This window comes from Rhinolophus sinicus, chromosome 16, assembly GCF_057876585.1.
Source record: "Rhinolophus sinicus isolate RSI-liver-muscle chromosome 16, RSI-T2T, whole genome shotgun sequence".
Lineage (NCBI taxonomy): Eukaryota > Metazoa > Chordata > Mammalia > Chiroptera > Rhinolophidae > Rhinolophus > Rhinolophus sinicus.
Window position 1 is genome coordinate 134,713,595 of NC_142516.1, and position 27,067 is coordinate 134,740,661.

At 44.4% G+C, this 27,067-nt stretch overlaps 1 protein-coding gene across 18 annotated transcripts in view; it reads right to left on the reverse strand.

The window, feature by feature from the left end:
* The window catches only part of ANK1 (ankyrin 1), a 198,342-nt gene that overhangs the window by 65,980 nt on the left and 105,295 nt on the right, over window positions 1–27,067 (reverse strand). For 17 of the 18 annotated variants that reach the window (XM_019742091.3, XM_019742084.3, XM_019742081.3 and 14 more), the window contains exons 2-3: window positions 24,511–24,612; window positions 3,774–3,872 (exon numbers count right to left, since the gene is read on the reverse strand). In XM_019742091.3, the coding sequence (XP_019597650.1) occupies window positions 3,774–3,872; window positions 24,511–24,612 (201 nt within the window). The remainder of the gene's footprint in view (window positions 1–3,773; window positions 3,873–24,510; window positions 24,613–27,067) is intronic. The other variant, XM_019742086.3, reaches the window with a different exon arrangement.

Below are 27,067 nucleotides of genomic sequence, written 5' to 3' on the forward strand. Positions count from 1 at the left end.
GGTCCCGCAGGCTCAGCTCCTTTGATGTTGTTACCGTGATACCCACTGAGCAAACGCTGGACCAAAGCAGACAGAGGGAATGAGAGGGGAAGAGAATGAGTAAAGTATCAAACAAAGAAAAGGGGTGTGTGTGTAAAAATATGTATAGGAGTTGAGGGGGGGTGTAATTAAATGAGCTATATAATGTATGCAGGGAAGAGAAGAAAATATGAAAGTAAATTGGGGAAAATAAATAGAATAAAATCTGGCAAAGGAAAACACAAAGAAAGTATATTTGAAATATTAATTAGTAAAATGTCACCAAATAAGAGAGGAGAGAAAAGCCAGAAAAAATAAACACTAGAACAAAATGAGGTACAAAATTGTTTTCAAGTAAATTTTTTAAAAGCTAAGAACTGATAACAGAGACTAAGAAACCAGGCAGGTTCTGAGAAGGTGAGTGGAACATTCAGGTTTTCTTGTACGGATTCATCCGAGGTATTTATTACACAATTCCTAGACAGGGTTTGGGCCTAGCAGGCTTCTTCTGCCCTAGGACGCCAGTTTCCTTGTGGCTCCTTCTTGCCTCCTGGATGTCCTGGGGCTGGAACGTCAGCACTTTCTCCAAGGGCGCCTTGCCTCCATGACCCCACTGGCACCCGTGCTCAGTGAGAGGCAGGCAGGACAGGCCCCGCCTGACAACTTTGGGCAAATAGGGCAGGTGAGAAAAACCCGAACTACAGCTGGAGCCATCTGTCCCTCTGCTACTTAAGGAGCAGAGATCTCAAACGACCTCATTTTTTCTAGTTCACACGGTATATAGTTTTTAACTAAACTACATAAACACTTACTAATCCATCTCAGGAATCTCAAGCCCTGACAAGCAGGGACTTCAAACCCATTCCACGTGCATCAGCCATCTGTCACCTGCAAGAAAAGGGTCCTTGCCCAGGCGGAACTGAGAAGCACGAGGTCTAAGCTCTCTGGCCATCCCATCACTGTTGCCCCAAGAGCCCGCAGGTGGGTGAGGCGGCCCCCAAGGAAGGCACCCTAGGGGCCAGAAGGGGCTCAGGTCTTTGCCTCTAAAGCGTGGCCTGTGTCAGGCAGGAGGGTCCTGCTCGTTGCCTCTGGGCTTGTCATTTTGATTTCTCCTTAAGTTCCATTTGATAAACAAAAGGGTTCTTCCTCAAATATCTGTCAGAGAGTAAGTGCCAGAAATGAATGTATAGATGCTAATTAATCATTTTTCATAGAAGTCCAAAGAGCCTACATTTAGAATCCTTGGCACTTGGGTTTGACTCACGCTGTGTACAAAGTGGAACAGGGCTGTTGGCACCAGAACCTTCTCTAGAAATCAGGACTCAGAACTCCAAGTCTCTCCATTTAGAAGAAGGAAGCGTGCTATGTCCATTCGTTCGTCACACACTGAGCATATGTGTGTGTCAGGCTCTGGGTCAGGCCTGGAGGTACAGAGATGATTGAGACTCAGACTCTTTGACCTCAAGAAGCTATGCTGATTGCTTCTTCCATCTGCCCCTTCCTTCCACACTACATCAGCGCTCTCCCTGTATAAACCCTGTGAAGGGAAGCAGGTCAGCTGTGGAGCCCTGACTGTGGATCTCGGCCTGTGCTGTCTTCTGGGTCTGGGCTGAAGGCAGCACTGGTGAGCAATAAGACCCAAGGGAAGACCCTGGGAAACAAACTCCCCCACGCCCATCGATACACAAATGCACACAGTGTAAGGCTCCAGAAGAAGGTCCCCTGGTCCTGGGGCAGGAATCACAGGGAGAGAGGTCCTGGGCCTCCGTTTTCTCTGCTCCTCCCTTAGCATGAAGGAACACACCCTCGAAGAAGCAGGAAAATTTTCTTAGCTATATTTGATCAGCAAAGACCCAATTTCTCCATTTCCAGGGAGTCCAAGAGCTCATGGGAGGGAGGATGGTTGCAGTAGGGGCTGAATGAACGTGAGTGGAGGGATTGAACTTTTCTCCCTGTTCACCACCAGCTTGGATGCTGCGCTCTGGCGTCTAAGTAGTGGAGACGGCAGGATGGAGAGAGAACGCATTTGTTTTGTGCTTTTAAAATATCTAAGCACAGTTTAGGAAACTATATTGGTTTTGGCTTTTTACTCTTTTCCATTTTTAATCTTTCTCAGGCTTGCGAGACCCATCACAATTCCCCAATCTGTTATGACTCTTTCTTAGCCCACGGTTTCAGTTTCACCTTTTTTTTTCCTCCCTCTGCATGGCATTCAGAAACCACGCTGGCTTATAAAATTTCTATAAATAACAGACACTCCAAGTGTTCACTTGCAAAATAACAATCAAAGGGGGAAATTCGGAAAGAGTAAAAGTGCTGAGCCATAATGTTTTTGCAGCTCTTGGGGGAATGCCAGGGGAAGAAAATCGGCTGTGGCCTACACAGAGCCCGTCAGATGGCACGCTGCTTGCAGCCAGGTATGTGAGAGCATCAGGAGAAAAATTAATTGCATCCCTGTACCCACAGAAGGATCAGGGTGGAAACAATCGGTGTTTGTCGTGGGGTTAGAAGAACATGCCCCATATACACTCAGAAAGAGCAACTCCGTCTGTTTTACATGAGATGTTTTTACCTTCAGGAAATGACATGAAAATTACAGAATTTTACCTCAAGAGATGATTCTACCTTCATAATATTTTGCTAGTTCACTTCATAAACATAAATTATATCTGTTCTCTACATAATGTTCTTCTGGTTCTCTGCTTGAGAGGTGGCAAAATGTTTCCTGCATGGAACTGAAATTGAGGCTGATGTGAGACCATGTTTAATAAATAGCAAATGGAAAATAAGAGACTGGAGGGAGAGGCCCAAGAGGAAAACCATGGGAAGTAACAAAGGAAGAAAGAGAAGAGGAAAACAGGACTTGAGTTAGTAAGCAGAGGCGACTTTTTGTTTAGTTTAGTTGTGTGTTTCAATGCTGGCTGCATCTTGCTTAATGAGCAAATAAGATGCATGGATATAAGAAATAAAACTGTCTTGCAACCTGTAGATGAATCAGTTTCATGACTGTGGTTTCTGGACTTACGCCACTGGTGTTTGTAACCTATTGCTATAGGTAGAAACAGACCGCTGTGAGAGGTGTGACTCAGCCTCTGCTGAGTGCCTCCCGGTGAAAGAGAAGGTTGTTCAAGGTAATCAGAGGAGACCAGTGTGGGGTTAACCACAGAGAAGGATGAGTGAGGGGGATCTGGACTCTTCTACAGCCCTCAGTAACAGCAGAGTCACCAATAATCATTGATTCCTTCCTAGGTGCCAGGCATTTTTTAACACTATCTCATTTCATTTTCATGTCAATCCCGCAACTAAGCATTATAACCCTCATTTTACAGATGAAGAAATGGAGGATTCTCATTGGATGAGCAACTTGCTTAAGGTCACAGAATATGACATATCTCAGGACCCGGACCCCAAGCACCGGACTGTGGCGCTCACAATGCTCTTGTTAGTCACTGTGTTCAAGCCAAGCACCCTGAGGAAGTATGAAGCCACCAGAAAAGTGGTTTGATTTTCAGATTTATTGTCTAGTGACAAGGATGAAGGAAAGGCCCACTGAATCTCTGTGGAAAAAGGGTCCTGTGTTTTAAGGGGACTTCAGCGACTCAGAATGAGAACATGATGGGAAAGACAAATCCAGAAGCAAGTTCGCGTTTCTCTCATGAATGGCTGGCTTTCATGCCAGGGTTTGGGATACTACGTGAGGGACACACACACTTGAAGTTTCAATGTAAAGTTCCCCCACTCCCTAAGAGACATACCTTGGTTGTTGTTTCTAGAATGATTTCTTTGTGCAGGAGTTCAACCACCATCTTCACGTGGCCTTCCTTAGAGGCCAGGTGCAAGCCGTTCAGCCCATTCTGTAAAGAGCAGAGAGAGAGTGTGGTTAGGGATTGTGTACCTGCTGGAACAGCCAGCCTCGATCCAAGTGGCTGGAGTGACACCCTTTCCTACAAAGGGCTGGGAGGGAAGAACTGGCGGGGCCCTGGGTGGTATCACCACAGGCGGAGCAGAGCCCGCCCAGCCTCTCCTAGCAGCTCTTCTGAAGGAGCATCAGACGACAGGAGAGCACAGAAAGGAAAACGGGGTGTAACAAGACTACCACCCCCAGACATGAATGGAGTGTAGAGAAGCTCTCACAAAGTCAATGGGGTGACCTTGAAATTCAGATCTTGGTCAGGCTTTAGAGCATTCACTTAACTGAAAAGGTGTAGCTTCAGCCCCCTGATTAAATTTCTCAGGAGCAACCAGGAGAAGCAGAGAGGCAATACTAGTGCATCCTAAACATTTGCAGAAAGAGATGTATATTTAATAAAATAATACATTTTGAAATAAGGTCATATGAAAACTAAATACCACCAACAACTCAGCTGTAAGATTTCCTCAGCAGAAGAATTAGTATTAAAATAGCCTTTTTGCCACCTTGTCATTTCAAATGTTACCAAGCTTGTCTGACAGTTAAATTTTAGGGGTAGGGTATGTGTGTGTGTGGAAACAAGTAAACATTATCCACATCCAATTATCAGTCCACAAAAGCAGAATGCTCACTAACCAATTAAAGTTTCAACTGTATCTGGCGAAGCTACTAGTGTGCCCTAGAGAAAGCAGCCTGGCTCAGGTTTGACTTATTACCCGCCTGCTTCCTGGTTTTCTGCTCCATGCACTTCAGTGCCTTCAAAATTTCTGGCAAAAGCTGACTTCCAAGAGTGCCACGTAGAGCCACAAATAATTCTGACAATGTGATGGAACTAATTTCAATGAACTAAATTTCACTTCCAATGGATGAATAGATCTTGGCTCCATATAGAAAATGATTTTAGTCTATAAGCAACCTCTCTATCCCTGACGTTTGTGTCTTGTTCCTTTCCGCCTCCTTCCCCATCAGCAATTCTCTTCTCTTTTCCCATCCCTCTTTCCTGTCTTCTGTTTTGGTCAATTATGTTCTACCATGTTCCTTTCCAGGGAATGCCCCCAAACCACCACAGCCTCTGGCCAATAAGAAAAACCTTCGTCACCTATCCTCACATAGCTCCACAGCCCCACCAGTGATGCCTGAAATTCCCATTCTCCCTTTGTGTCAGAGCATTATTTCCAGGAGATTCCTTGTTAAAACCAAACATTCTGCCTGGGAGTGGTAGTGCACTAACCCTTAACAGATTAGTCTTATTGCTTTGCTAAAACCCCAGAGGAAAGTAATGAGTAATTACTGAAGTAAAGAGACACAGGACAGGTATCCCATGATGGAAGAAAGGAAGGTGTATAAAACTCTCTTTACATAGAGGCCTCAGACAGGGCAAATATAACAGGTGCCTTGGATGTCAGAGAAAAGAGTGGGTTCCAAAGGGTACTTTACCTACTTCCTCCTTAGATCAGGTCCAGCCTGCACTCCAAACACGAAAAGTGCAGTTGGCCAAATCTTTGCACATCAGCACAGCCAGCCTCACCAAGGTGCGTGTGGTGGGAGAGTAGAGGGTGGGTGTTGGGAGGGCCCCTTCACCCGATATTTCCGCATGCAAATATCTGAAAATCTCCATTGGATTTTTTTCCTCTTGCAGATTTTGAACATCATTAAATGTAGGGTCCACAGCAGTATGATTTTAAATGAATTATTCACACCCCAGTGTGAATGAGTTTATCAGAAAAAGTCTAGGTTTTGATAACAGAAAGAGAGACCGTGATTAAAGGCAAGACAGCAGTCTTGTTAGAACAGGAATCGGGGAGAGGGAGAAGAGCATTGGGCGGAAGGAAACCAGTTCCCCTCAAATCAATTTGCAAAACACAAATTCTCTGAAAAGTCATTTGTCAACTGACAGCGCTCTGGGAACCTGGAGCCACTCCTTCCAGCTTTGCATCCTCGGCTCTACTCTGGAGCAGGTCTGCACAGGAGTCTCGCTCCTTCCAGAGCATTGCGATCTGCAGTGGCTTTGTCTGGAAGGTTCCAGCGCTGAGCGCAGGCACCCTGTGATGGAGCTGATGCGGCTGTGGGAGTCTCTGCTGCTGCTGCAGTTGGCTTATCTCTGGGGACTCAGCTGTGGCAGTATCGGTGTGGTGGGGGCTGACTCGTGGGTTTTTGTGCTTATTTGTACAGCACAATCACTTCCCATGAGTATTTGTTGGTCCCGAATGCCTCAAAGCCAGGAAATTGGCAAGTGTAGAAGGAAAACACCTACTGTTTACTGCTACTGCTCTAGGGGGGCTGTCTCTGCTATTTGGAGCCAGTGTCAGGATCTTAGTTCAGAGAGATTGTAGACATATTGTCTGCCCAGAGAATGCTGGAGTCGAAAGGGATATTAGAGATCCCTGACTGCTGAGGAAGTCAAGGGCCAGAGTAGTCAAATGATTAGCTAAGGTCACACAGCCTTTTTAGGGCATGGCCACGTGTAGAACCAACCTGAATTTCCCAGGAATAAAACAGGGTTTGGGATTTAGTTTCCTCCTAGGAATTAGTATGTTTCTTTTTATCAGATGATGAAAGTACATTTCCCCCTTTTTGATTACCAAGCAACTCAGAGCTAAGGTTCAGTCACAATCATCACCCGTATAGGTCTGGTGATGACCACTGGAGTTGATTTCCAGGATCATAGTCCTGGTCCACAGAAAGCCCCTGTGCATCCCTCCCTGTGTCACATACCTTCCTCCCAAAGCTGCACTCTTGGCAGAAGCTGATGCTCTTCAGCGTAAAAGGCACTGTCTAAACGTAACTGCATCTCCAATAGTTTCACTTAGTTCCCATTTTGATCCTGGTTCCATGGATCTCTTTCTTCTTTACGATTTTTTAATTGTTCTTACTTTATTTTTAATTTGTTTGTTTTCAACATAGTCACCCCAAGTTCCTTCCAAAGTCTTTTACTGTGATGATCTGAGTCCAACACCCTCATAAGAGCTACAGAACTAGCCCATGTTGGCATTGCTGTGACAGGTGTGTACAAAGGCCCAGGAATTTAATGCAGAACAATGTCACACATGGCACGTGACTGTAACAAACACTCATCTCACCTACACTTACAGCCACTGCAATCACCTCCGGCTGAGCATTTGCTTAATCTGATTCAGCAGATGTTTATTGAGAACCTGTTCTGTGCTTGTCACCAGGCTACAGGTGAATAAAACACAAACCCTTACCATTAAAGAACACAGTTTAATAGATGCATAAAAAATAAATGCAAAATCATGTGAAAATGCCCCACATGGCATGTATAAGAGTAGAAGTAGCACAGAGGAGAAAGGAGTTGTTCTGTCAAGGAGGTCAGGAAAGTTTTACAGAGACCTTGCCAGGCAGCCAGGACACAGCCAGGGTTGCAAGTTCACTAACAGTGGCAACATGAGAAGCCCTGTCTGAGTTTAAATTCTAAACCCATGAGGCAAAACTTGAGAAACTATGCTCCCAGCAACCCTTATCAAGGGTTCCTTTTTCTTCCAGGAAGCACCTGAATTTGAGGGATGCACAGCATCCAGACCCACTGCAGAAAGTTTTCTCTAGCAACTCGCCTCAGCAGGTGGATGGCTGGTCACTCATTGTCCAGTAGCTGATGTCACTGAATGCCTGAAAACTAATTTACTGCACATATACACTAAAGGAATTTTCTTATCAGATGCATAACTAATCTATACAGGAGACCACTTATGGCATCCAAAAGAGTGTTTTGTGGATAAATACCATATTTAATACTTTCTTTTTCTTTAAGCAAAATTTTTATTGCTAAAATAAGAAGGGGCAAGGGATGAAAATTCTGTGAGTGATTTTTTTCTTAGCTATAACTATGGACAGAGATGAATTATAATATAGCACTCCTTCAAAGCCAGAATCCATGTGTTTTATTTTAGTTAAATTAAGTTTAGGTTTTTTGCTAAAAGTAAAAGGAAGGCTGCTGAATCTTGTCTTGTATCTTTTCAGCTACACCATCTAACCTTCACAACCACTCTTGTTGATGCAGAATGCAGACAGACTGAAGAGGAAAATTATGGGGGGAAATCACACATTTCTTCCCCTAAATGGCTGGGTGTAGAAGATAAGCAAGAAGGAGGTGGAGGAATCTGAGAGTAAATGCTTCAGCTAAAGTGGAAGCAGGGAGGCAGACAATAACTACCTGTGGCCATTTTTAAACCACATGCCTTTCTCAGGAAAACACCAACTTGCCAGCTTCCTCTTCCTGAGGACACCTCCTTCTAGGTTTCCAATTACATGTATGTTACGCTAGTTCACACTGTGCACAGCTTTTGGCTGCTCTGTTTTAGTTTTCTTTTCCCACTCTTTTTTTCTCTTGTGATTCATTTCTATTGATTTATCTTCAAGATGTTTCTTTCCTCAGCTATGTCCAGTCTACTGATGAGGCTACTGAAGAAATTCCTATTTGCCAAGGAAGTGTTTTTCAGTTTTTTGTTTTTAACTATTTCTAGCAATTCATTTGACTCTTTCTTATAGTTATCATCTCCTGCTGAAATTCCCCATCTGTTCATGAATGTTATCCACTTTCCCCTCTAGATCCTTTAGCATATTAATCATAGTTATTTTAAAATCCATCTGATAGTTCCAACATCCAGGCAATCTCTGTGTCTGGTTCTGTTGATTGATTTGTCTCTCGACAATGTTTTTTTTTTCTTATGTGTGTGTTGTAATTTTTAATTGAATGCAGACATTATGTGTAGAAGAACAGTAGACACTGAAGGAAATAGCATTTACAGATAGAAATGGACATGCCTTCTGTGAAGTTGTTAGCATGTTAGCATGGTGGTGGTGGTGGCGAGCTGAGTCAATCTACTCAGGAGCTGACCTAGGTCTGGATTTTGTTATCTTCAGTGTAGCACAGCCTTCAAATTCCTCTAGAGATAGGCTGCTGTTAACCTTAAACTTAATGTAGGAGCTGGGTGAGGTTTTTCTGTGTTCTCAATCTCCCCTTGGTTTTCAGCCATCCCTGCGTGCCTGTGTCTAAAATGGGGTCTTTTTCCACGCTCTCACCCTTCTCCCAGTAGTAGTATGCTCTTTCTTGTTATAAGATGCTGAGCAAGTGGGAACATAGAAGTTCTCTTTTGTTCTGGTCCAGCTTCAATCTTGGGCAAGCTGTGCACCTGGATCTCAAAGGTGGGATTTGGGCTTTTCGTTGTTATTGTTGTTGTTTGTTTTAGCATTCCTTCCCCTCTTCTCTGAGCCAGCCAAACCTGCCTTGTCTCTGTACTTGGTCTTGGATGGGAGTTTTGTGCTCCTCCTCCAGCAGTAGCAGACCTCTGCTCTTTATTGGTGTAGGATCCTGGTCTAAGACTGTTTCCTGCCAATCCCCAGAAGTAGATGGCTTTGCCTCTACCATTCCTGCAGCAGCACTGGATCTCTGCCTGTGTCCTAGAGCAGGACTGTTTCAAACAGCAGAGGCAGTCTGTTTCTATTCCTCCTCGTGGAGAATGGATTTTTGCCTGTAGTCTAAAGGTGAGAGGGTTTGATTTTGCTTCACATGAGGGAAGATTCTGGAGAAGCAGGCAAAGTCCCGTCCTCCCTCCCCTGCCTCCACAGCCACCAAGCACCTCCTACCCTCCTGTGCCACCAAGAGAGCCTCTCTCTGGTCTCCTGACTTACGTCAATATTTCTCATGAGCACCTGTGGAGAAAGCTTGTTTCAGACACACTGGCCCACATAGTCCTCTAAGAATGCGTAAGAATTTGGTTTGTACAGCCACCACATCTTTCTCTTATACTCTGCCAAAGCTAAAATAGTGGCCCTCTCCTAGGAGGGGCTTGTCTTTCTTTGGAATTCAGTTACCTTGATTAACTTTCTAACTCAGCCCTCTGATGGGCGCAGGAAAAATCATAATTTTTTTAGAATATCCAGGCTTTTTTCATTGTTGGGGTGTGAGCAATGTTCTTTGAAGCTTTTTACATCTTACATACTCCTTATACTGAGCTTCTAAGACCACCTGGCCCCATATGGTCTCATTCCACATGGTCCTAATATAGCAGACGCTTCTGGTCTCTTTTTTGGGCAAAAATATTTATGCCAAGCACACACCTGGAGTTTTTCATCTGCCTTTGCTCTTTTTCAGGTAAAATGTCAATTTAGAGGATTCTTCTGAGAAGCAATCTGTCTGATGGGAGGGGAAGAAGATCTCAGCCAGGCTGTGTTTCTTATAACAGTTTGAAGAAGAAGAAAAAAAGTCATATTCAGCCTGAATGATTTAATTTGGAGTATTTTCTTATACCAACTGTGAGAAATTCCACTGGCAAAATATACAATTCCAGACATTTGTTCTCAGTAAATTATTCCTCTGTTCAGCATAGCTGATTGCCCCAATTACACTAATTGATTTCTAAATGTACAAATACAGCCGACATGTCATAGGAAATTTAACTCTTATCCCATCCAGAGCACAGGATATTTTCAAATAGAAAGGCTATGGTGTCCTGAAATTCTATATATCTCTTTGAAAATTTCAAGAACATCTCAAAATCTGATGCTTACATTCTTGGGTGGACACACAACCCTTCCATTCCTTTTCTCACAGCCATTTATTTTACCCACAGACATGGCTGGCCCCTGTTTCCACGGAGCAGGCAACCTGAAGCTGTGTGTCCTGAGGACCTCAAAGTTCATCTCCCCCTTCCACCCCACATACCTGAAACTCATTATTTCCGTCCTCTACTTCCTTTCTTTGAGCCACGCCGTGCTCAAATTTCCAGAGGACTTGAGCTCATGTGCTAAGGCTGTCTCTAGGAAGTATGACCTTTTTATCCATAAACACCTACAACCATGTTATTGGTTCAGCTTATTCAATTAGTTGGCTGCCATCTAGCCAGGTTCAGAGGCATTAGGACACTGGCCAGGGGAAACTTTTATGGGAAAGTAAAGGACTGGAGTCCTGGGAAGAATAAACCAGGAGAATTGGCAGAGAATGTTAAGAAGTCTGAGGGCCCCAGAGTGAACAAAAAGGGAGATGAGGGAGGAGGACGTCTACATAAGTTTGCCTTCATGCAACGCTCCTCTTTCCCCGTGCAGTCAGTAAGAACCCGTCAGAGGGTCTTGCCCATAATAAGTACTAGGATGTATATGAAGAGGGTCACATCTATAGGTTTTTATATTTAATATCCCATTTTTCCTATTCAGTCCAGATCCTCTCTTAGTTTGTTATATCTGTCCAGAGATGACAAATATTACATCCTATGCTACAGAAGTTTAATTCCCCAAGTGACAACCAGACTGTGCATTTGTGACCTCTAGCATTGCTCTACTATTGGTCCCTATTTGTGGAGCAAGATCACTTATATTATGTGTCTGCAGGTCTACAGCCCTAAAACAGAGTATCAAAAAAGAATTAAACAGATCTTATGGAGAAAAAAAAATTAAAAAAAGAATTGAATGGTTGCCATTCCTACTCAAAATCCTGAAATTGATGGGAAAAAGAGAAACAGTAAGGGAAGAAAAAAAAGGCAAAGACCACGGAAACCAAAGAAGGCAGACGAGATGATGTACAAACAAGAGATGATGGGAAAGGAAAGAGGGAGTGTCCATTACTATGGGTTGACTAGATGAGGAAATGAATTGAGCAACTAGCAAAAACATTACTAGAACAATATAAAAATTTATTTCTTTCCTCAGATTGTCTGGATTAAATTTTCAACCAAAACAAATTAAATCAAAAGTGCATGGGAGCTTTCTCATCTTACCTTCTGTTGCTTTTCCCTTCCCTCCAGACCCAGCTCAGGGATGTCAAGACCTGAGAAGCAGGGCAGCGAACCAAAAGAGGTGCCCTACAAAGGCATTGTCAGAAGCGTGTCTGTGGTCTGAAAAAGGAGGGAGTGATTTCGGCGTGGTTGGGAGATTGTTACTTCAAGCAAATAAATAAATATGTTGAGGATGGAGTAACTCAGTGGGAGTTAGGTTTATCATTGAAGGGATTTATAAACCTGGAAAGAGGAAAGGCTAGAAAGAACCCTGAAGTGTGGAACTAGAATTAGAAGTACTGCCATGCTCTCATGGATTTTTAAAATATTTATACATAGATAAGTGTAGAAATAGTTATAGATGTATGTATACACACACATGTATGTACAGCAACCCGTAGCAGTGGGCACAACAAGTGACCAGATTTTGGTATCTAAATACCATCCTCACTAAAAGGAACCTTGAAAAATGGCTGATCCAGGGGTGGAGCAGGGAAAGAAAAAAAAATCACCCTGGGACAATATGTGCCAGGAGTAAGAAAATGCTCAAAGAACGATGAGGACGTGCAAAGAAGCCATTATTGAAAGGGCTCCTATCAGCCTAATATAGAGTTGACCCTCAAAATAAATCACGAGAATGTGAGATTATACCCATCAAATAAAGTAGGAACCCATGAGTCTGTACAGGTATAAATAAATAATGAAAAAATAAATCAGTGAGGGAGGAGGAAAAGCACATTCTTCAGTAGTATGTTAGGTAATAAACACAGAAAAAATGATGGAGATGGAGAATCACTCCTTGGAACTGCTTAGTGGTAGTTGAAACAGGCAGAAGTCATCGATGTATGCCAAGGTTAGTGGCTGGAAGTTTGATGAGGAACAGGGTATTGGCATTATATTAGAATAGGCCCCCTCCCATGACAAAATACTGATCAACTATAAAGGGGAAAATTGATAATTTTATAACAGAAAAAGCCGGCAGATACCAACTTCACCAGGTTATCAAGGCTAACATCACCACAGTGGAAAGGGAGCACGATTTCTGTGGTATTCCTGCCAAGAATGCACTGCCTTAGTCTCGTCATAAGGAAACATCAGCAGACGTAACTGAGGTTCAAATTACAGAATAGAAGACTGTCAAAAACATGAGACACAGGCAAAGACTGAGGAAGTGTTTCCTATTGAAGTAGACTAATGAGACATGATAACTAAATACAAAGTGTGTTCTGGGAAGACTCCTGGAACAGAGAGAGATAGAGACAAGGATAGGATGAAAGATAGAGACAGAGACAGAGATAGAGATAGGAAGTGGGTTGGAGCAGGAAAGAAGGAGAGGGAGGGAGGGAGTGGGGGGGTGTAAAAAGGGAGGGAGGGAGAGGAAGAACAATTTCTCATTGTTGGGACACTTAGGAAAATGTTATCGGGGTCTGTGGATAGTTGTGTTGCATCATTGTTGATTTCCTGATTTCTGGCAGGTTTGTAGGGTGGTTATGTGGGACAGTGTTCTTACGTTTGGGTGTATGGTGCACACTAGAATGTTTAGAAGTGATGGGAAATTATGTCATACTCGTATATAGTGTATATAATTAGATAGATAGATAGATAGATAGATAGATAGATAGATAGATAGATAGATAGATAGACAGACAGATGACAGATAGAGCAAATGCAGTAAAATGGTAACCTGGGTGAAGGAGATGTGTGAATTCTTTGTACTGTTCTTGCAACTTTTTTATAGGTTTGAAACTATTTAAATTTTTAAAAATGAAAGTGGGAGGCAGGAGAAAGTGGTACTGGAAGAGGCTGCTGGAGACGCAGAAGCAGAGCTGTGGGTCACTCTGGGCTCTGGCTATGGTGGTAGAGGATGGGTACCCCAGAAGTTTTCTGCTTGTGTCAGAACTAAGACCCAGTGTGAGGAGCTGAGCACACACATCCCTCCTATTTCTAAATAGGAGAGGTGCAAGTCTTACCAGAATTCCAAGATTATTCCAGGACAAAAACCCTGGAGTGCCACCAAACGACGGCAAGAGAGCAGGCTGCAGCCCCGCGTGGGAACCAGCTAATGGGGAAGCCTCTTGCCAAGAGCAGGTATCAGTTCCCCAGGGCCGACCCACCTGCAGCCTCATCCTGACCCAGATATCACATGGCTCCCCAGAGACCGCTTGGTGTGATAGGTCTGCTAAAAATATGTGATCCTGGGATCTAATGGATCAGAAGCCAGACAGAACTGAAGCAATGGCCATAACCTGGTGGGAAAATCACACCTTATCTCTTTTGCCAACCTGTCTCTCATCCAGGGATGGGGAAAGGAGACTATGAGCAGAAACAGTGGAAAGGGCAAACTCAGAAAGAAAGAGGTGGCGCTGATGGAAAGGAATCAGACGGGCTCTAAGCACTTTCCCTCCTTTGTTTCATTGCAACCTAAATTTAGTTCTCCCACCCAGGCAGCTCTGAAGAGTCATAGTTTACTAGATATTCATAAGGAGGGAAAATGCTTTAAACCTTTTCATTTTCTGGAAGGAAGGAAGGAAGGAAGGAAGGAAGGAAGGAAGGAAGGAAGGAAGGAAGGAAGGAAGGAAGGAAGGAAGGAGGGAAGTCACAACTATTTCAGAACTCTGTGAGAAGATGAATCAGCCCCAGATCACCTTCTCTCTACTCTAAGTAACAAACATGCACGGCCTCCCACTCTGCGAAGTCTCACGGCTCAGAGCAGATCAGCTGCAGGGTTTGAAGGCCCTTGGGGAGACTGGAGGAGGAAGTGTGAGCTCAAGTTAATGAGAGAATAAAACTTTAAAATTCAGCTCAGCAGCTAAGAATATCTCCTATGGACTAGAAAGAGTTTCTATGTCCGAGATCTTGGCATTCCTTTAGAAGAGAAAAAGAGCCAGACCTTCAGAAACAGGGCAGTGGAGTTTAGAGCAAAGAACTGGATAAGGGCTTGAGGCCTCTAAACTGTCCTGCTGACATGTCACTTCATTTCCCTGGGCCTCCATCTATCTGTCTTCAAACTGTCAGAACTGCTCCATCTCCAAGATTCCTCTTAATTCCATATTTCCAGAATAAAACAATGTAACAGCTCTCAGAAAACAAGGTACGCATGGAGAGATGCATAGAGAAAGGTATGACAAGATTCACACCAAACTGTTCACAGAGATTTGGGGCACAGGGGGAGACTTACAGAGACTTTATATATTTCTGTATAGTATGAATTTGTAAACAACTACCATGTATTAATTTTGTTGTTAAATTAAAAATCACAAAACAATTGAAATCAGGGGCAGGGTTGTCAAAAATGACCCCAAAAGTTTGTATCAAAGAATTCATAATCAACTATAAATAAGCTCAGGCTAATTTACATGCATGGTCTATTCCAATCAGAAAGGATAGGAATCGGGTTTAGCATTTCCTCTAATAACCAGAGAGGCAAATCTTCCTTCAAGGCCCAGATCAAATGCCATTTTTCTCTGTGACTTTCCCTGTCAGTCTCTCTTCGGCAAAACATAGCCTATTTCCAGCCCTGCAAAAGTGAACTGCTCTCTCAACTGTGTTCCCATGGTACTCGATGGTAACGCTAGCAAGGTCCTGTACCACACGGAATTGCGTTTATCTGCTCTTGTGTCTCTCAAAGGATAGGCCTTTTTAAAGTTCTATGTTTTCCTCTCCGTTGTATCTAAGGTCTTAGCATGGGGCTTGGCGTGTAGTGTGCGTTCCATAAGAGTTTGCAGAATTGAATGCACATTCATGAAACCTGACCCACACACAGAGCTATCTTTTTTTTTAGTCTCTCAAGAGTAAAAATATCACATCTGATCTTCATATTGTAAATTCACAGCAATCCAACCATGAAGGGAGTTTGGAGGGTGCACTTTCCTTGCAATATGTTCCAGATCATTCTTTCTTTCTTTTTTTTTTAATTTATTGGGGTGACTCAGATCATTCTTGAGGATGTTAGTCACACTTTTCCTAGTTCCTAGGATCCCAGAGATTTCCCCATTGTGGCAACCAATGGAATTCTTTATGTGACTGAATTGGTCAGTTAACTCTTCCTTCACCAAGAAGGAAGGGGAAATGAAACCAGTACATGGAAGGTCTCCCAGAGGAACTGGACCTGCTGCAGGTCTCAAGTCCACCTGTGGGGTGCAATGCACAGACACTCAGGCTGGGAGTTGGGAGACGGGGCTCTAGTTCTGGAATACTCTTCATCTCTGACAACCTCACTTGTCAGTCGTCTGCTCTGTCCAACTCACAAGAGTGATGTGAGCCTTACAAGTGGTTGTGCCTGGGGAAAGCAGAGACACCGCAGAACTGGAATCTGTGATTATTAAAACACTGGGTCACTCTGACTCACGACAAATAATCAAGTTACTTTAAAACTGTATATTGGTCATATAATTAGCAAGATGAACATCAAATAGCTTATTCTGCTGAAATGCAAAGGTAATTTACCCATTTAAAATAATTCAGGGGATGGAAGCTTTTAAGTTTCATCTTTTTTCACTAATACTTTTTCTAGTAAGAACGAGAACTTCAGAACAATGCGTGGTCCCAGGCCCGCGGCATCTAGTTGCTTCTCTTGTTGAACTGCACACCACACAACACCAATTTCCCATGTAGGGGCTGCAAAAATATATTCTTCTCTCTCCTTCCAGAGCTGCAACAAGGCAGCAAGTTTTAAGACAGTTTAATAATGCCATATTATCATATTAGGAAGGCTTTCTGTGTGAGTTTGGGGAGTGCAGGTAAAATTAGGCAACGACATATTTGAATGCCATTTCTATCCTTGTCAATAGTTCCTAAGAAAAAGATGACAGAGAAAAGCAACAGACGACTGACCCAGACATAACCTCTTTAGCCTGGCTGACCACCGTCCTCACCCTCTTTCATTTCATTTACCCCAATCCCACTGGACTCCCTGATGCCCATGACCTTCACCACTCCTGCCTTTGCATAATCTATTCTTCCTGCTGCATTTCCCTTTTTCCAATTTCTACCTAAAAAACTCCTACTCTTTCTTCAAAGCCTTTCTCTGACTCATCAGCCTGTTAGCCACTATCCCCAGGCTAGAGAGCGGGCGCCAGGACTTACTCACCTATGAGTGAGCAGCACGCAGCCAATTATAGCAGTTCATTCAATATTTGTTGAACGAATGAAAACATCCTCTGTGCTCATTCTGGTTGGCACTTATGACACTGAGTTTGTAACCTTCTATATACAAGCTGTATATACAAGCTGTATTTCTTCTATATACAACCTGCCTCTGAGTTCGTTGAGATCACGGGATGAATGATTTAGTCTCTAGCAAGGGGTGTGGGGCACTGTAAGTGCTCAGTACATGTTTGTGGACTAAACGAATGAGCGGAGAAAGTTTAGGTGGTCTTCTTAAGCCCATGCCACCAAATCCAAAGTCATAAAGCTCAGAAGATTTTCAGAAATACCCTCTACTCCTCAGCTTTCTGAACTATACAGTGAGAGAGTTGAATGCCCTGATCTCTAAGCTCTAAGAGTCTATGGTTTGGAAAGGTAGAAACTACCACAAACACCAGAGCCCAAGAAATCCTGATCCAATGACTTGGCATTTGGCTTCTGTAGTAAAGATTGCAGCAGAAACTTTTGTTATAGGTGCTCCATTTATTTGAAATGCTTAAAATCCTTTACCTCCAAGATAAACAAGTCCCTGTAGTCCTGGGGGACATGTGAATTGTACCTGTGGAAATTTAGGGCCATCACTGGAACTAGCATGGCCTCACATGGTTTCATTGGCTGTCTTAGCATTGGAAGTCATTTACGTTTTTGTGATCGTTCAGATGGTTGAACTCCTTGATACGGCAGCAAATATTGCCGTGTACTTGACGAGTGGGGCTAGTGCCAGAATCTGAACCACCAGAGTCATTATCCTAAGAATGACTATTTCACAATGCTCTTAAAAGTGATAGTGCTTAGATCAAGTTCCTAAGTAGGCTAAGCATCAAATGCATAAACTTTGATCATCAGTGGGTCGCAGGCTTAACATCTACTGACTGAATCCATGAGCACTTGCTATGTGCCAGGCAGGTGACAAGGGGCCTTGAATAAAACCAAGTCATCTCCCCTCGAAGTGCCTACATTTTAGTAGAGAAGACAGAGAAAAGAGAAGAGACACAGATGCATCGTAAGTCAGGTAGTAAGATCTACTAGAATGGAGAGAAATAAGACAGGCTACGGGGATAGAGGCTGCCTGGGATGCTGCAGAAGACCTCTCTTCTAACTCTGTGTCTTATGCCAGCACCGCAGACAACAAGGCTTCTCTTTTTGGTGTGAACTTTTCTTCCAGTGTCTCAGGTCTTTCCTATGAGGGAGGCTGAGTGAACCAGTGGCTGCTAGCACTGCAAGAATAGAACAGAAACTAAAATAGTGGGCTCTTTTTGTCCCTGGAGTTACATACAGCTTGTGGTTCCAGTGCAGCATCCACACTGACCTGACAATTCCAGGAATTCAGCAGACCAGAGGTTCTGAGCACTTTCCTCTTGTTATCTTTTTATTTGGCTAACTGGTAAACATGTAAGATCAATGCGTTCATCCAGAAAATATTTTTTTAAATCGCTATGTGTTCCATAATAAAGCAATTTGATCTCATTAAGTAATCTAGCAATAATTCTGAAAATGGAACATATGAAGCTGATAGTGGTATGTGCATAATTATGTAGCCATTTAGTCAAACAAATATCGAGCATGTACTATACGACAGCCCCTAATCCGAGTGCTGTGAGAAATAAGCAGTCCTGGACTTCACCTTCAGGTGGCTTAGCATCCGCTAGGACAGATAAGATAAACTCAACATTACCAAGCTACATGGTAGGACAGGCTGAGCTGGAAGAGAGGCACTGATCACTTGTAAAGGCAGAGATTACTTCAAGCCCTGGGGATCAAAGATGTCGTCACAATGGCTTTTGAGCTGAGACTCAAACAAATCATCCCATTGCCATGTGGGTCCTGTGGTAGCAAGAATGACATGGTTCCAGGATGAGTAAAGAGCCCCTGGCCTCTACATGCCTTCGTGTAATGTGTGCTGAGACCACCATAACCAGGGCAACAACACCGCAAGCCCAAAGAGGCAATCCACTGTCCCCGCTTATTTAGAGTCACAGCAGGGATCTACCAAGTCCACTGTCTTAGTCTCCTGACCAGTCTCCCTGCTTCTGTCCGTGTCCCGAGTCTATTCTCCACATAGCAGCCAGGGTGATCATTTAAAACACCTACATCAGACTGAGTATCTCTTGTGTAATACCTTCCAATGGCTTCTCACCTCTCTTGGAGTAAAATTCAAGTCTTCAACATGGCCCACAAGCCCTTTAAGATTTGGCCCTAGAAAATTCTCCCACCTCCATTCTATTCTCCCACCTCCCCCTTTGATCATTCCACAGCAGCCACACTGTTGTTCTTGCTGTTCCCCAAACAAACAAAGCTTACTCCTGCCCCCAGGGCCTTTGCATATGTTTCCCCCTCTTCCAGGAACGCTCTTCCCGCAGAAACCACATTGTCTCATTTACTTCTCTTCGGTCTCTCAAAAGTCATCTCCTTAGAGAGGCCTTCATTAACTACCCCATCTAAAATACCTTTCTCCTCCATGATACTTCTCATTAGCTGACGTTACGTATTCATTCTTTTTCTTGGTTATCGTCTGTCTTCTTTACTAGCATGTAAATGCCACAAGAGCACAGACTTGATTTATTTTGTCTGTCTCACTCAATGCCTGGAATAGTACCTGGCACAAAGTGGGTATTTAATAAATACGTGGAGAATAACCCCACAAAAACACTGGTGGGATTAGATTCAACATGCCTCTTGGCCCAGTTTTTATCAGCCAACTCCAGCATTTGACTTCCTCGAATGTTGAATGACTTCCAAATATCTATCTTTGGGCTGGATCTCTTATCTACATTCCAGGCTCAAATGTTTAATTGCTTATTATATCTCTTCACTTAGATTCCTCTAAGACTCTTTAAGAGGCTCTGCACACAGCCCTGTTCTTGTCTCCTCACCCTGTTTCCACACACAGTTCTCTCCCAGGGTCTCCTGTCTCAATGAATGTTGTCTCCACCTCCTGCATAAGGCAGACCTCTGAGGGTCATGTGTACAGTCCTCTTTCCTGCCCTCCTGACGTAGGTGATGTTGGATCTGCCGGCAGTTTCTGAGTGCGGGCCAGGAACGTGTCTCGTGAAGCCAAAGAATGGAAACACAGACCAGGGAGAGGCAAAAAGTTTTAAAAAGAGGATAATTTATTAGAGGCAGGAGAAGAGGTTGCAGCTCCCAAGTGGGAGGGGGTCCCGAATGGGGGGTGCCCCATGACTGAGGCAAAAGCTCTTACTTTTATACCTTCCCTTGCCTGCTTGGGGAAGGGGAGCTGTTTGGAGAAGGGAACTTGTTTGAAGAAGGGAACTGGCGCCTTCTAATGAAATTTGTCTTCCAGGTTTGTTCTGCTTGCCCATGTAAAGGAAGTAGCAAAGTTACCCACTTTTTATCTATCAGATCAGCTCCATTTGTCAGGCCAAAATGAATTTTATGATTAACCTCAAGGGCTTGTTACATTATGTCCTGGAGCAAAGGAGTGATTTCAAAACCTGAAGTTTTAGGATATGGCTGTCTTTGTTTATTCCACCAGGGACCTCCCTGTCTACCTAAGGACATGCTAACTCTCCTGTATCACTCCCACATCCTATTCATCACAGAGGCGTTAATTTTGTTCCATCTCCACACCCACGACCTTTACCCAAGCTACCGATATTTCTCACCCAGACTAATACAACAGTCTCCTAACTGACTTCCCCATATTCACCTCTGGGCCCTTCCATCTGTCTTCTACACAGTAGCAAGTATGATCCTTTAAAGCACACCTCTGATCATGTCACTCCTATGCTTGAACCTATGGTTTTCTTTCCTCTGCTCTTAAGATAAAGATCAGAATCCTTAACACTACTTCTATAAGTAGTGTTACTCTATTCTACCAGGACACACTGATACAGCTATATAGGTTGTTAAATGCTAAAATACCTCCATTCCTCTTGGTCAATAGCCATTGCTTCAAGCTCTTAAATACCCCCCACTGCTACTGCTCTGGCCACTCTGTCCCCTCCCCAGATCCTTCCCCTCAATCAGCAACGACAGGGTTAACGTCTGGGGACAGCAGGCAAACACACTGTGATGCACATAATAGGCATAAATGTGCATGCACACACTGCTCAGGGTCCTGGGACATACGTCCCAGATGGAGACTGTTGTGACTATTTCTCCAGCCTCATGTGGTCCAGTCCCTCTTGCTTTCTGCACTGCAGCCACTCTGACCTTCCTTAAACTTCCCATGCTTTTCCCTGCCTCAGGGACTTTGCACAGGCTGCTCCCCATGACTACAATGTTTTTCCCTTCCTTCACCTCACTCACTCCTAGTCATCCGTTAGCTCGATTATCTCTTCCTCACAGTAGCCTTCTCTGACCTCCACCTAGGTCAAGTCTTTCTTATATATGTTCTCATAAAATCCTCTGCCTTTCCTTCACAGTGTCTATGTTTGGTTTGCATATCTATTTGTGTGATTATTTGATTAAAATAGCTCTCATTACCGGGGGACTACAGTTCAGAGAGGACGAGGACCAGGACTTTTTTTTTTAACTATCAAATCCCTAAAGTCCAGTACTCCGTATACATGTAGAGATGTACAGGAAGACATTGGCTAAAGACAATGCATGCAAAGCACGACCAACGTTTGAATAAATGAAAGAATCATATATTCATGTAAAACTATGGTGCACGCATGTGTATATGTATGTCCTTATGGGTAGATTTGTTCTTTTCTATAAATATAATGATGACGATGATGATGCTGATGATGATAAAAATGAGTAGACATAATCTATGCAGCAAGGAAACTGCCCTGAATATTCATCTGTCTCTTATGTAAGCCAAGAGTTCCTCTTTTCACACTACTTATAGTAATTACTTCCTATTATGGCAAGCAGCACATACTCTTTCCACACAACATACTATTTGAAAGTGTGTTACTTATATAAAGATCAGCATTTGCTGTATTACTGCTATCACGGTCCACCAGCTCAAAAGATTCAAGCCAAAGCACATTCTCAAGCCCTGACCCCAGGACAAGAGCCTGTTTTTATCTTCCCAAAACAACAAACGCATCTTTGAAAGAGAAGAAAGCTCTGGCGCTAGCTCTGTGCACGTTATCAAGCAGCAGCATTGTCCCGATGGGTACACTAATGTGTTTAATGAGGGCGTAAGTTCAGCTACTATAGTCCTTCCCCCATTAACCATACTCTCCACTCAAGAGCAAAAGCCATAATACCCCATAAAACCAGAATGAGGCTCAGCAAGGCTGGCACCCTAGGGGTAGCCCATCTGCAGCCCCTGCACTGAGGCAGTCACAGAACGTAGGACAAAGACCAACAGGGCCCAAGATCTGGGGAACCAGGACTAAACCAGCAGGGAGGGGCTTTGCATGATGGCGAATCCTTCCTTTTACTCCCCTGCCACTCATTTCCCTGCTAGAAGAATTTTTCTCTTTGAAAATCAGAGGCCTGTCTTAGCCAAGACCAGTCTGCACTCTGAAGTCGGAGCCTCCCCTCAGTCTCTAGCAGGGTTAAATGTGACCTGTCACTGGCGCTGAGCCGATGGATCCATCAATTGGAAATGGTGTCAATAAAGTGCAAATAACACCTGGGTGCCTGCTGCTCTCTAAGCCTCAGATGAACCCAGGAGGTGCTCTGAGGAGAGACAGAAGCGGTACAAGCCAGTTACACCCAGGGCCTCACCAATAGGAGACCAATCAGGACAAAGCCATTCCCCGGGTGTCATCAAAATCTTCCAATTTCACACCGAAAATGAGCCTTGGCTCAAGGCTTATGAATGCTCAGTTGTCCCCATTTCTGCTAAATGGATTCCTTTGAGAGCTGGCATCTTAACCCTTGGAAGGCCTCTGGAGGCGTGGTGTTCCCCAACAGGGCACTGCAGTGCAGAGAAACGTGCATCTGGATTCCTGCAGCCCAGTTGGAACAAAGGAAGCCTCAGAACTGGCCTGTCTCTGCCAAGAATGAATCCCCAGTGGGGAGAGATAACAATCCCCTCACCTGGGGGGCCTGGGAACAATACAACTGTAGCTCCTACAGCTGTTTCCGGGGTGCAGTGTTCAACCGGTCCCTGGGACCCCTCTCCTGAGCAACTCTGATCCACCCTTTGCCCATACTTTGTTCCTACTGCCTCTTCCCATTGAAAGAAATGGGTTCAGAGTTTTAATCTGCTATCAGTTTTACCTCTGCATGTCTGATGAGAATTACCACAAATGTCCTTAGGCCCCTGTTGGCATATTTGGATGAGGGACGAAAGAAGAGGAGGAGGGCTTGCTTCTCCTCATCCAGATTGGGACCTCAAGTCCAGTCTACATGCTTCATCTCCCCTCTGAAGGTCACTGCCATGGGCGTCTGCTTCATGTCACACACCCACTACTTCTGTTTCCTATCAGTCACTACCCGCTCTGTCCTCTCTGATCTTTTAGCTGTGAATTTACACCACAGAAGACCAACTGAATCCAAATGGGGTCTTGGCCCTGGGAGAGAGAGAACATGGTATTTTACATTTTAAGCAGGGTGGAGGGGGCAGAAGGACAGAAGCACATAACCAGTGGAAAAGTTAACCTTCATTCTGGGCATTTGCCCCTGCTGGCTTGTAAAAGTCATCCAGCCCACGGCAACATGGATGAACTTGGAGGACATTATAAGGTGAAATGAGCCAGTCACAAAAGACAAGTACTTTCTGCTTCCATTTATATGAGGCACCTAGAGTAGTCAGATTCACAGAGATAGAAAGAATGGTTGCCAGAGGCTGGGGGAAGCAGGAATGGGGAGATATTGCATAAGGGGTACAGAGTTTCAGTTTTGCATGATGAAAAAAGTTCTGTGGATGGATAATGCTGATGGCTGTACCACAATATGAATGCACTTAATGCCACGGAACTGTACACTTAAAAATGGTTAAGATAGTAAATTTTATGTTATGTATATTTCACCACAATGTAAAAGATTTCTTAAATGGTTAAAATGGTAAAAACAAAAAAAGTCACAATTGGTAAATTTATTCTAAATTAGAAACTGAATTAGTTATGTGCACATGAACAACTTAATTGGCTGGCAAAACAAACAAACAAAAGTCATCCAAGCCACAAGCCCAAGACACACCCCTGTTTTCTTTCTAGGGGAGTGATTTCCTCTTTATTCAGTCAGTTCCTGGAGCTTTGGTCTGACTGCCCTCCAATCAATCCTGCATACATTCAGTTTCTTTACCATCCCCTCCTGAAACCAAGGTCCTGTCACTTAGCACTAGAAACCTCCAGAGAGGCCTTTGAAGCCACACTGTTTTCCAACCTGAGCCAGACTTGCCTTTGTCAATACCCTGTGAGCCAGCCCTCACCTCTATTTCCTTCTCAGCCCGCAGAGAACCCTCAAAGGCTGCTGACGGACAAAGGAGATTTAATGTCACCACTGACACAACCTCCTTCAAAGGCTCTTCTCCTGTGCCCACTTTCAAAGGCCACATATTCTAAGACCACAGCAGGGACCAACAGCGACTTCTAAGGGAAGAGGCCCCAGGGGTGGAGCTGGGCTCAGCCCACACTGTTCAAGCACCAACCCTTCTCTGTGGGGCCTTGGACTGGAGCAGGGATATGAGCACCAAGGTTAGGGCCTTCAGCTGGTGGGAGCCCTGGGGGATTTTTGAGGCCACTGGGAAAAGGTTAATAGAAGCAGATTAAAAATCTCAGGGAGTAGCACCAGGCAAGAGCCACTCTTCAGAGACCACATCCCTGTCCCCATCCCACTTACCTGGTTACAGGTATTAATGTCTACCCCATTCCTCAGGTGATCCAAAGCTTTGTCCAAGTTACCTGATCTTGCTGCCCTGAGAAAGCTGGTAGCAGCATCGGCCTGTGAGGAGAAACAGCAGGCTGTCAGTGTGTTCTGTGTGGTAACAACCTCACGATCCCATTCAAGCCCAGGGCTGTGAAAAATGGGCAAGGTCATGGCGGCAGCCTTGCACCCTCCGATTACAGCACCCTGGTGCCCACCATGGTACCCAGGTGTGGTACGGGCCCTAGAACCCCTGGCAGGATCCCTCTGGGGTCTGTAATGTGAGGCTGCCCTCAAGCCCAGCCTCCCTTCCTTTTGGTATTTTTATGAGCAAGCATTTTTGGCTAAGACCCAGAAGGGACCAACCAGCTTTTGAGAGGGACCCCATTCTAAAGCCTGGTGTCTTACTGCTTTGATGTTTCCAAGGGCTCTACATCTTTACTAAAGAGCCTACATCAATCACATAGCCCCTGGCCCCCATGAGTCATGGATGCAGGCACTACAGGAACCAAACGTGCTCTTTGGTGCTATTTTGTGGTTTTGTTTTTTAAGTAAACAGCACATAGCACTTACTGTGCGCTAAGAACCATTATCAGCACTTTACATATAATATAGATTTATACACACACAGATATGTATCTAATTCTCATTAAAAAGAACAACACCTAAGGTAAGTACTATTGTGGTCTCCATTTTATAAATGAGGGAACTGAGGCACAGAGAGCTAAAATCACTTGTGCAGGGTCACACCACAGGTAAAAGGCACAGCCGGGGACTACAATGCAGGCGGTTTGGCTCTGAAATCAGTTAACTTAACCTTCTTTCTTTGTTGCCAGCTTAACGTGAGCTGGCAGGTGCCCCTCATCTTGAATGAGAGTAAAGCACTTCTGTTCCCTAGGTGTTGCTCAGCCACCTACACCAACATATCAAGACGCTGCTGCCAGGAACATTTGTTTGTATTAAGGATAAATGACAGTCAGAAAGAGTGAGAGCTAAGGACAATAAAATAAAGTCAACGAATACAGACAAGTATAGTGGGAGAGCACACGATTACAGAGGGGTGAGGTGGCTTAGAGCAGCTCTCCTGTGTGTAGCTGAGAGCCCTACATTCTTAGGCACCTTTATACCTGTTTCCTTATCTAAAAGCCAGGGAGGGTAAGGCCTTTCTCATTGCTGTGAAGCTGAAAGGAAATAATATATATTATTAGGTTGGTGAAAAAGTAATTGCGGTTTCTGCAATTGTTTTTAACCTTTTAAACTGTAATTGCTTTTGCACCAACCTAATATTATCATTATTATATCAGCACAAGTGCTGAGTATGGTGCTCACTCAGGTTGAGTCTGACAGGTAAGAGTCACATGACAGGCCATAGGTGATGCGTGTGATGCCATTCTTCCAGAAGTCCCATCCATACATCATGTTTTTTCCTCCTGTCTCCTTCCTTCATGCTACCTCTTTAGAGAATATGTTATAGTGGGCTGAATGGTGGTCCTAAAAAGCTATGTCTGAGCCTTAATCTGTGGCAGAGTAAGTAAATGCTGTGCTCACCTCCTCTCAGGACCACATCAATTACAACTAAACCACAGAACAACTATTATTGAGATTCGCCTGAAGTCTAGCTGAACCGAAGCCCTACAACTATGGACATACAGAAAGCCACTTCAAGACTGGTAAGAGGGGCAGAGACCTGGAACGGGTTGGTCCCACACCTGAGTGTGGCCATTAAAAATCAAAAGAGATATCTCGGCTATGGAGGTTGCCCCCTGTGGAGCAAGGGATCCCAGCCCCTCCTCAGCCCAGGGCTTCAATGCCAGCAAGAGAAGTCCCATAACTTCTGGCTGTGAAAACCAGCAGAGATTGTGGCTGAGTGAGACAGAGGTCAGCTGCACTCCCAGGCACTCATCTTAAAGGCGCATGGATTTACTCACTGACAGACTCATTCGCTCTCAGCTCAAGCTCTGGAGCAGCAGCTTGAAAGGCACCAGACAGACGTAGAGGAACTGAGTTGTCTAACTTCATTAAGAAGGGGCAGCTTTCTCCCTGATGGAGAACTCATGGAAGCCATTGTTTCTTTGCTTAACCCTCCCCCTCCCTGAGTGCAGACGCAGGCAGACACCCTTTCTCTGAGTCTCCATCAAACTGGCCCCACCCTGGTGATTCCCTGAGACCATGCGCCACCCTTCAGGCACACCAAAGCTGCTTCCAGTGGCTTTTCCGTATAAACGACCTGCCTTTGTTCAGGCTGCAGAGTTTCCTAAAATCTCTCAAAGGGTCACAAAACTCAAACAAGAAGACCTGGCTTCAGCATGTCTCATACCTCTGGCTAAGCAGCCATAAGCCCAGCACTAGCAACAGTCAGCCTTGGTGGCTTGGCCTCTCAAGGCACCTCTAAGCAGAGTGCAGATGGCAACCATCTCTAGATTGCTTTGTGGCTCATGCCAAGTGGCCCCAGGCAGATCATAGACTGAGGCTGAACTTGGCCTGCAGCAGGGCCCCTCCCAGGAGGCCCTAGGCCTCGCAGTCCCAGTGGCCA